General features: G+C 32.3%; 1 protein-coding gene across 2 annotated transcripts; it reads right to left on the reverse strand.

The window, feature by feature from the left end:
• Window positions 1-411: 411 nt before the first annotated feature.
• Window positions 412-3,091, reverse strand: LOC108607281 (monocyte to macrophage differentiation factor). Of its 2 annotated transcripts, none has more exons than XM_017997977.2 (4): window positions 2,985-3,091; window positions 1,485-1,750; window positions 1,230-1,420; window positions 412-1,167 (listed from the first exon to the last, which is right to left on the reverse strand). In XM_017997977.2, exons 2-4 carry the CDS (start codon window positions 1,653-1,655, stop codon window positions 672-674), a joined length of 858 nt encoding a protein of 285 aa, XP_017853466.1. In that variant the 5' UTR covers window positions 1,656-1,750; window positions 2,985-3,091; the 3' UTR covers window positions 412-671. The 2 variants fall into 2 exon arrangements, with proteins under 2 accessions (XP_017853466.1, XP_017853467.1); XM_017997978.2 differs by having other exon boundaries at window positions 1,485-1,746; window positions 2,985-3,089.
• Between the last annotated feature and the right edge of the window lie 8,056 nt (window positions 3,092-11,147).

Raw genomic sequence — 11,147 nt, forward strand, 5'->3', positions numbered from 1 at the left:
TATATCTAGGCGGGCTTAAAGTGTATGAAAGGCGTAGAAGTAAACGTTCATGTGTTATGTTAGTTTTGTATAAGTTCATGTTCAAACACAATATTATATAATATATCATATCTAAAGCTAATTCAATATACGTATATAATAGTTGTGATGAGCGCATATAGAATATATCAATTGGTCTGTATAAATCGAAGACCGTTATGTATACATATGTGTACATTAAAAATATAAGCTGAGAATTTGTTTGTTGCTGTTGTTGTTCATGCTTTCCTTCCTTATTCTTTTCTTTTTTGTATCTTTGGCAAAACCGCAGATATTGATCACAAGAATCTGTTACTAACTTACTCATACAAATTTTCTAATAGCTACAATGTTTATATATGTATATGTATACATATATATGTATATATAAATATAAATCCGTAAAGAAACATTGACATAAGGAAAAAAATAAATTCGACAAATCAACTTGTATACATAATATTATATGATTTGAGAAAATTTGGCTAAAATCGGAGTAGTAACTTATGTATGTTGTGGGATGGTAGGAAGGAATTCGTTTTAGATGTTAAAACACCTTAAGCCAAAAAACTTAAAGATAAAATCATATATAACATTCAAAACGTTGTAAATGTGAACTACATATGTGACTCTACACTTGCACCCGGGCAAGTTTAAGTATTGGAATCATTTGGATACAGGTGTACTAATATTGCATAATAATGACAGCCAGCCGCGAGTACCACAAACAGATGCCAAATGGCATGCGCCATTGGTATTAAGCCATCCGATTTGAAAAAGAGAATACCGAGTATATAGAAGGCTCCGCCGTACTTGAGCTGGACCATGCCATTGAAGTGGTGTCCGCTGGACATAACAACGAGCGCAGGACCCAGGCCCATGAGAACATAAAAGAACGTCTCCAAGCACTTGTAGCGCTCGTGGTAAAGCTGCTGGTAGGCAATGCCAACGGCGGCCATTAGCCAAATTATCCATTCCATACAAAAGAGTAGGGCCGAGTGATTGGTGTTCTCCAGCGTCAGCCAGGGAAAGTATGAGCCCGCTATGAAGACATAGATCATGGCACGGTCACACCTATGCAGCACATTTTTCAATCCCCGGTGGGTCTGCCAGCTGAATGGTGGCCAAGACTTGTAGTTGGCTGGCGGCCTAAAAAGAGAAAAGCGTTAACTAAAGGCTTGGCAATAGGGTTAGGCTAACACTCGACTCACTTGTGTTCGCAGCAGTAGCAAGAGCAGTGAAAGAAGGTGGACACTGTGAAGAGCATGCAGAGAGCACTGCCATAGATCCAAGCCACCAAATACTGGCTAGAGTTATAGGAACGCTCAAAGAGCTTGATGGCCGCAAATAGGGCAGGCACTATCCAAATTCCATGCGTAATCACATTGGCAAGCTGCTCGATCTGTAAGACAAAGAGTTTCAGATTGGGTTCACACAATTGATGTGTAAAAGATTGAGAAAGTCACCTCAGTGGGCTGATAGGCACAGCCAGGCTTAGCTTTGGCGTTCTTCCAGTGTATGCTGCGCAGTTGTTGCTTGAGCTTTAAATTCGATTTAATAATAGACTTCCATACGTGACTGAAGAGATTATCCAAAAAGGAGTATTTGTTTTTAATGTCCTGCACCAGCGTATTCATCGCACTTCCGCTGGCCCAAGGGCACTTACTAAACCGCGAATCAGTTCTGCCACAAGTGGTTTCAGCAAGTGAGCTCCAATGTCATTTGCCGCTGTCTAGCGTCGAGTACAATCCAATGAGTATGTTGTTAAATTGATTAGTGAAGCGATTAATACAGTAAAGAGCTTAAATTTGCCACCGAATCGAATCGGTCATTAAGCAACCCAGACACACAGTACAAAATTTATGATGACTTGCCGATTGCCTACTCTGTTTATCACTGTTCTTCTATTGTTTTATGTTTTTGTTGCTGCCGCTACCGCTGCCACTGCCGCTGTCGCTAAAATTATAAAGACTTATCGGCGAGCCCAATGTCGCGGCGGCGCGCAATTCAAGCTGTCCGATGCGGATTATTGATATTGATGCTAGCTTATGTTACATGCGCCGCATACTACGAATGTTTGTAGTAAATGCAATGTGTATCCCCATATACTATAAACAATTTACAAAATCTGTCTGGGCGGCTAATTTATGTAATTGGCTTAACAAAACACCTTAATGTGCTCTCCCTCCCCTCGACCCATACCGCGCTATTGGTGCCACCCGCTGTCAATCGAAAAAGCTTCTGATTTGCATAACGCATTTGGTGCGCACTTTTAAAGCATCTTTACTTACAAATACACCAACATAACATGCATACATATATGCGCATACATACAAACATACATACATACATACAAACATATGTATATGTATGTATGTCTGCAGCTTATCATGCCAGCTAGCTAAGTATAAAGAAACTCAGGCATGCTATGGAATTTCGAACGAGCGCAAAGTCCAATTCAATGGCTAAGACATGAGCTTAAGTCTATTGGGGTGGCCAGATCCAATCTAAATATAGCTACCCGATTGGACACTGAGTCCAAGGTCAGTCGCTGACAGCGGCCACCTGCCAGCAATTATACACTCACACCCACATGCCATACACCCACGTGCCCATTCAGTTGGGGGTGGTCAGCATTATGAGAAGTTGTTTTTGTAATTTGTCTTTTTAAAATGAATTAGCTGTGTCTGTGTGTGTATACATACACATGTTTACATCCCCGTGTCGCCGTTTGCATGTATGTGTGCACCTGTATAGCTGCTTTTGATTGGGTTTTTGCCCAGTTCGATTGCAAAATCAATTTATATTGCATCAACACGCAACCACATGCACATATGCAACTATATCAGCGTAAATTTCTTGGTAGCTGACCATTTTTAATTCATAATTCATGTTCACACATATTTGTTTACATTGTAACATTAGCGTTACCCTTAACAAAAATTACACAAAACTCCGGTACTCACACACAGTCAGCTGCAAATGCTTTATATTAATGTTTCATACGGTTTAATTGCTTGCGGCTTCAACATTTCCGAGTATTTTGTATTTATATACACACTTATTGTTATTATATTGTAAGTTGCACTCGAAGACGATGCTTAACACTGTTTCCCCTCCGTTCTCAAAAGGTGTGACCAGCGTGCGTGAATTTGAGCTGCTTGTTCATCGATATATCGTTGCAGCTGATACGAAAGGTTCAGAACTTTGCTTAGCAACAAGTGACTTTACAGCACTGTGGATTTGATTTTGTCATCAAAAGCTAAATTATTATGGAACTGGGAAAAAGCTATTTCCTATAAGGACATTAGCTGTTGGAGACTTGGGAAGAAAAAGCTCACTGTGTATACGAAATTTCATTTATTGAGTAAATTCATTTCGGTTTCTTTTTGTTTTTTTTCACACATTTTACACAAATTTTTAGTTGGTTTTCGAATTGTTTTTGTTTTTTTGACTTTTTTAGTTTTGTTTAATGTTGAATTTAGCCCTGTGGTATTTAGAATGCTGCGTGTTGTTATTGTATTGTAATTTTCCAATTAATATATGCATAACATTCCAGTAAATGCAGTAAAGTTTTTCATATAGTTTATGTATTGGGCGCAAGCGTTTAACATTTAATTACACCAAAAAGTATAAGCCTAGTTGAATAAAGAACATAAATATGCATTTATATTCAATTTTATTATTCGCCATAGGACTGACCACAATATAACGAATGTATATACTTTAACGAATGCATTTGAAATGGCAAGCAAACGCTTCGAATATTGAAATTGAAATTGAATCATCATAATATAAGGACATGCGACTACTTGGCACTGAATGCACAGTTTTACACGATGGGTCTGGCATATTCTAGTAGTATGTATGTAAATAATTCATATGCATTCATTATTGAATGTTTCATAATTTTGTTTATAATTTTTTTGTGACTTTTTTTTTGAGTTTTGGTTTTGAATCTAAACTATGACATAACTGACACCGAGAAAGCTTTCTTATTGAATTATTAGTTAGATACTTTTTGCTTGTTTATGGTGTTAGTAATAATAATTTGCATATCCAATTGTTGTTGCAAAACATACATCGAGTTGAGTATAATTAATTTAGTAAGTATGTGTTAGAGCTTCGTATGTATGTATGTGTATGTGTGTGTGTGTAGGTATGTATTTGCATGTATGCCAGCTAGTATATTGATTACATTCACAATTAAAACAATTATACATTTAATAGTTTGCTTGCTTCGTTTAATTTTTTTTGTACGCTTTTTTTTGTTTTCTTTTCTTGTATAGGAAACAACAAAAATGGACGCAAAATTATTGTTATTTGTTATTATTATTTTATATATGTAAGTATATATATTTTCTTTCGTTTTTATGTATACATACATTTGTATAGTATTTTGTTTAATGAGACATTTTGCTTTTAGGTTTATTTAACTATATAGGAATATGCAAAACGTACACTTAATAGTATAAATATAGTATTGTATTTACTCGTGCTAATATATAAATGCAGCTCTAAAACTTGTATGACGCTTTGATTTCGGTTTTCTTCTCCTTACACTTTTATTTTATTTTTTTTTTCATATTTTTTCCATTAGTTTTGTTGCCATTCAAATACATTTAATAACATTTCTATAGAAATATTCAAATCTGAGGTAGTTAATTCTCTTTTCTTTAAATTTTTTTAGTATATATTATTCAATATTTGTAGGTGTTTTTGTATATATATTTTTATATATATGTACGTGTCTATAAATACTTACACACACTTTTCGGACACTTTTCGTTTTCCTCTTTTTTTCTTGTTCTTTTACATTAAATTCATAATTAGTTGATTAAGCTTCATTTTGAAGCTTCGACATGAGTTTCGTGGGGATAGTAGAGTAGCACATACATACACGTTGGGTAGCTATAGACATGGATTATTACATATATTAAAAGCTTTGGGTCCGTTATACATTTCGTCTATAAGCAGATTATCGAAAGTTAATGGAATAGAACCGTAAACTGTAAGACAAAAAGCAAAAGTAAACAAAAATCGAAATAAATCGAATAAAAAAAAAATCAACACGTTCGGTATATTTTTTTTGGTTTTTTTAATAATATTTTACTGTTTTTTTTTTTGTTGTTTTGTTAAAATTATAATATTTATATATATATATATATAGAGTTACCTCTGTAATGTAGATATAATTTACAATGTCTACATTAGCATGTAGATAAATTATTTATGTAGATTAATAAACTTAAGTTTGTAACTGTAAACGACGACGACAAAAAAAAACTTTAACCTACAGGATAGGTACATTAAACATTACTTTAAAGTAAAAATAAGTTGAAAATGTTAATGTTTTAAATGTTTTTGTTGCTGTTTCTCGTGTTAATAATTTCTTTCTTTTTTTTTTGTTGTAGATAATTTGATGGGTTTCCTTTAAAATGCTATGCGAAAATGGATTGATTGATTGACAGATTGTCGAATGGGATGTGGGATATACGTTGGATGCTGTGGCGAGTCCAGCGAACGGCTTAAATTATAAACTACTATCACACAGGCAAACCGTTTCGCTGGATGTATTAGAATTATATATATAAATATATATGTAAACACTTTGTGGGGATATACTATGTAGCTGGACTTGGGGATTTGGGTGATGGTGAAATGTACATTAAATGAATTTTGCATTTTAAGGAATATGTTTTTAAGCAAACCAATTAGAAAATAATAAAAAAAATTATAATAATTATGATAATAAAAATAAAGTGGCGCAGATTTTGTAATGATTAAGTAGATAATATATTTGTGTGTGTGTGTGTGTGTGTGTGTGTTGATTGACTTGCATGTGTGTGTGAGTGTTGGTGAGTGTATGTGTGTGTTTAACTGGCCACTTGACTAACTTAGTTTATTTACTTTGATTATAGTTTGTTTCTTTTTTTGTTTTTATATATATTTTTGTTGTTTTCAAATGCAATAAACATAACGGTAACTAAATATATGTTGTAGCTCAGTCTCCAGTTGATTACCGTATGAAATATTACAATTTAAAAATAAGATTATTAAATACATTTTTGAAATGGAAGCTGATTCCATAAAATGCTTGCAAAAACTATAGATATACAAAATTATAAACAAATTGACAAAGATTAAATTGAATTATAAAAACATAAAACTTGTTTTGGTTCTCTTGGTCCAACGTGTTTCACTTTCCATTTCGTTTCGATGCACACTATTTTCGAATTTTCATTTTATGGAAATTATTATTATAATGCAATACATATATATATATAGTTTTAAATGTTTGTATTTTCGTTATATTATATTGTTTTAGAGGTTATGTTTATACATATATGTATGTAGCTTGTATATTGATTTTTTTCCATTTTGAATACATAGACAATAAATGTAGGGATCGCTTCAAATATATGTATGTATGCTTGTTTTTTCATTTGTATATATATTTTTGTGTGTGTGTGTGTGTGTGTATATGTTATAAATGTATTTTAGTATGCAACTTTTTGTTGTTGTATGCATATTAACGCTTATGGCTGACAATTAGTTTCAGTTATGTGTAAGTGTTTGAGTTTACGGTTGTCACTCTTTTCTTTTTTTTTTTTTTTTGTTTGCTTATATTTTAAAAATATTTGTAATTGTTGTTGTGTGTATGTAGAATTTCAGTTAATTCAAATTTTTGTTTTTGTTTATTCTTTTCTTGTTCCAATGCATTACGTTTCATATTTTGTTTTATATGCTTTTGTAGTACAGTTGTGTCGCATCCGAGTAGTTCTTGAATCTGTTGTTTCAGTTTTCGTCTTGCTTTTGTTTTGCGTCCAAATTTCCTAATCTTGCTCTTTTGGTAAGCTAAAATCAAAATTAGTTTGTTTTCTATTTCTATGAAACAAATTGTACCCCCGAATTTATTTTATTTTATTTAATATTCATTTTCTTTGCTTATTATGTTATGCTCGTACTTTTCTCGCTGCTGTTTATGCTTAACATTCTTGCGCGTTGTTTAGAGTTTTACTATTTGTTAGATCTTTTAAATAATATAATTTTTCTTTAGTATTTCGCGTTCCTTCGTATTCTTCCTATCTATCTATCGACTGTTGTTATTATTGATGGCGTTTTGGGCTATTTGCTGCTTTGCTCGGTGTTAACTTGCTTGCTTTCTGGCTTACTGGCTTCCTGGCTAACGGGCTGATTGTTGTTAAGCCTACATTTCATTTTTTAAAAACTCGCTTTATATCGTTATCATTTTTAAATCTTTGTATAAAAAATTGTTCCGTCCCCCTTTGCTAACTTTCTCTCACTCGCCTAACAATTGAAAACAAATGCTCTTTCGTGTGTTTAAGAAAGTCCCTAAAAAACGTTTTTATAATAAGAGGGGGAAAACAAACAAGAAATTATATTGATTTGTACTCACGATGTTTGTACCGCTAAAAACTTTATGTAAATATGTAAATATATGTATATAAAAAAATATGCCCTTTAGCGCATAAAGTATGCTCTTAACTTTTCTTTTCAAATTCTTTTCATTTTTTAAGTTTTTTTTTAGCATTTTCATAATTTTTTTTTTTTTTTTCAAACGATTCTTAAGTTTTCGTCAAGGTGTACAAACTTTTAAGGATTACGTTAAGAAATTATATATTAAAGGAATTACGCATAAATTAAATTGTTTAAGGTAATAGCAAAGCAACTTGTTGTTATGTTTGTTGCGCTCTTCTTCTTGCTCTTGCTGCTGCTGTTGTTGTTGTCAAATGAAATGTCAAAGTACTTTTGAAGTCTGGGCGTGTTGTATATATATATATATGTGTGTGTGTGTGTGTGAGTGTGTGTATGTATGTATGAATGTTTGTGTGTAAAAATGTACATCAAAAGCATTTTATAAAAATAAAAAATAATTAATTTTTTTTTTAGTTTCATTTGAAATTTTTTTCGTTTTGTTTTAGTAGTAGTTAAAATAGTTGTTAAATTTTAAAAACGAGTTTATCACACCTTAAACGTTATCAGTACTTGGCACAACTTACAACACAAAAAAGTACTTTCAGAATTAAATTAAATTTTAACTTTCAACTCTTGGATAGAAGTTTTCTTGTTTTTAGCGCGTGTTGAAAAGAAAAACCTGCTGGGCCTAGTGGAAATCTTCGCCCTTGTGTTCATGTCTGTGTGTGAGTGTGTGTGTTTGTTTGTGTTTGTTTGTTTGTGGGTGGTAAGAGGGTAAACATATTGAAAAGTTTACTCAAAAAATAAAAAACACAAAGCATTAATTAGTTGAATGGAGCAGAAGGCAACGAATCATGTTGAAGGAATTCTTTATAAGCCAACTCTATTTTTTGTTTCACTGTTACTGTTACCGACTGTACCTGCCAAATAGGGTTGCCATGCTCGATTTATGGCTGCTCCAGCTGTTCTTGAGTTTTTCTCTTCAACTTTGCAAGTTAAAATTTAATCTTCATTCAACTCTTTTTCTTTTAAACCACATTGGCGACATTCAATTATCTCCCGCTATTTCTCTACAACGCCCTCCAACTCTCTCTTTCTCGCTCTCTTTCTCTCTGTCTCTACTAGAGTTCTTAACTGCTTTCCTTTGCCTGCTTTAATAACGATATAAAATAGCCTCTAAATACTAAAAAATAATTTCTTTGCATGCTGCTGCTCTATCTCTCTCTTCCTCTCTTTCGTTCTCTCCCTCTCTCTAAACATCTCGTTCTCATTTTCAACGCGCACTTGTCTTTATCAATTATGCACTTTGCATAATCCGTATAGTAATTATTATTAAATTTTATTCGTTTTGGTAATTCCCCCGTTTAAGCAGAGCATTCTTAGCTAGTTTACTCAACCAATTTGCTCACTTTCTCTCTCTCTCTCTCTCTCTCTCTCTCTCTCTCGCTAACTCTTATACGCTTACGATCTCTTCCTCTCTTTTACTTCATTCGTTCATCTGTCCGTTCGTCCGTCTCCCGCCTCAGCAACTGGAATTATGTATAAAATTTAAAAATTTTTTTGTCGTTTTCTAGTTTACTTTTTTGGAATTTTTTATAAAAATTCGTTTTACGATTTTTTTTGTTTTTCGTTATAGTTTGGTAGTATGCACACATACTAATGCATATACATATCATATGTATGTATGTATGTATGTATTATGTATAAATAAAATGCTTAGGCTTATCCACCAAGCATGCAAATCTATAGATATCATTACTGCTGACGAATGCATAAAGACAGAAAAAAAAAAATATTTGCTTGCATATGGGAAATACTAATATATGCTCTTTGTATTGACAACTTTGGACATTTTTTTCCTATGCGCTACGCAAACTTCAAGACGCCACAAAAATAATCAATTAATTATATATATATGTATATATTTATATGTATATCGTTAAGTATTATCATTATTAAAAAAAAAAAAGAAAACATTCTCAATTATAACAAAACAAAGTTTCCTTACGCATCAACATATACACATATATATATAAATATATATATTTTCTGTGTGTTCCAATTATCATCTCATCCCTTTTGTTTTTCATCATTTCTTTCGTATATGTATATATATATATATATACAACTCACAATCACAAAACACCCGCCCTACCCTAAGTAACTTAAATTGTCTCAGGCTATACAAATAGTAATTATGCATAGGTCTCTCAAAAAAAAAAAAAAACAATTTTAAATTAGAAATAAATAGAAAAATGAAGCAAACCAAATCTTTAACAATTTCACTTTGTTCATACCGTATTGGGTCTCTCTCTGGTTCTGTTTCCTGTTCTGTTCTGTTATGTTTCGGGTTTTCTGTTTCTGTTCAGGATCTGTGTGCGTCTGGCCTTTGTCTTGTGATTTGGATTTGGATCTGGCATAAGGCAAACTGCTGATTATTTTGCTGCGTTCCAAATGTTGGGAAATTAATTTCCCTGCTTGATTTGCTGATATGCCTTTAATGTTTCTTTAGCTGTTAGTGTTGTTGTTTTTGTGTTTGTTGTTATTTGTTGTTGTTCTGTGTGTGTCCATCAATGTTTATTATGTTTTCTTATTGTTTCTTGTATTCATCGCTTAAATAAGTAACATATTTGTTATTTTAGCATTAAAATATATTCATTTTAATTTTTGTTTTGCTTTGTTTAGGTTTTCAGATGTTCTCTCGTTTCGCTCACATATTAGTTAGTTTTAGTTTTTTTTTTCTTTTTTACTTTAGACTTGTAACGTTTGATTTATTTGTATTACATTTATAGTTTTTATTTTTTTTTTAGTTTTGTTTTTTCTTTTTTGTCGTAGAAGATAATGCACTTACATTGAGGTATTTTAATTTCTTTTTCAATCTTCATCAATCGATTTTTCTTTTATGGTTTTTTCGTCAAAAAATTCTACCCTAAAAGCTTGTATACTCGCTATTTGTTGTTAAATGTATGCATGTTGTTGTTGTTGTTGCTGTTTTTGTTTAATTCTGAGAGTAAATGTTCTTTCAATTGTTTGCTAATTTTGCTTGTACGAAAAACAAATATGTTTTGGCCGAAATGTTGATTTTGGGTTTGTCTAAATGTGCTCACATTTATAACAGTTTTGTGGGGTTATACAAATTCAACTGAGACTGATCTATGTGTCCTAAGTCCTAACGCTTAAGTTACAAAATAATAATAAAAAAAAAAAAATAAACAAAACAAGAGAATATGCAAAGTTTGTTGGTTGTTTTAATATGCGTATGCAACTATGTATGTAAGTATGTAATGTAATGTAATGTAATATGTATAAAACAAAAAATATGTTATACTATGTATGTAAGTAAAGAAATAAAATAGTTTCAACAAAATTGGGCTATTGTCTTGCTTTACGTTTGATTGTTAGTTGCTCTGATTCAGTTACATTAGTTACAGTTTATATAGCAGTAGCTGTGTGTGTGTGTGTGTGTGGGTGTGTTGGTGGGTGGGTGTGTTGGTAGGTAGGGTAGAGTCTAAACTGTTATACACACTCGCACTAGCTTTGCTTTCGTTAAGTGTATACATGAGAATTATTCGTATAAACTATGGGGGGCAATCTAACGGCCATTGCCCATCAAAGTGTATAACAGTTTTCGTTTAGTTGCTATTATTGTTTCTCAATTTATAACACTTTATGTGTGACACTTGTCGCGT

This window comes from Drosophila busckii, chromosome X (genome assembly GCF_011750605.1).
Source record: "Drosophila busckii strain San Diego stock center, stock number 13000-0081.31 chromosome X, ASM1175060v1, whole genome shotgun sequence".
Taxonomy (NCBI): Eukaryota; Metazoa; Arthropoda; class Insecta; order Diptera; family Drosophilidae; genus Drosophila; species Drosophila busckii.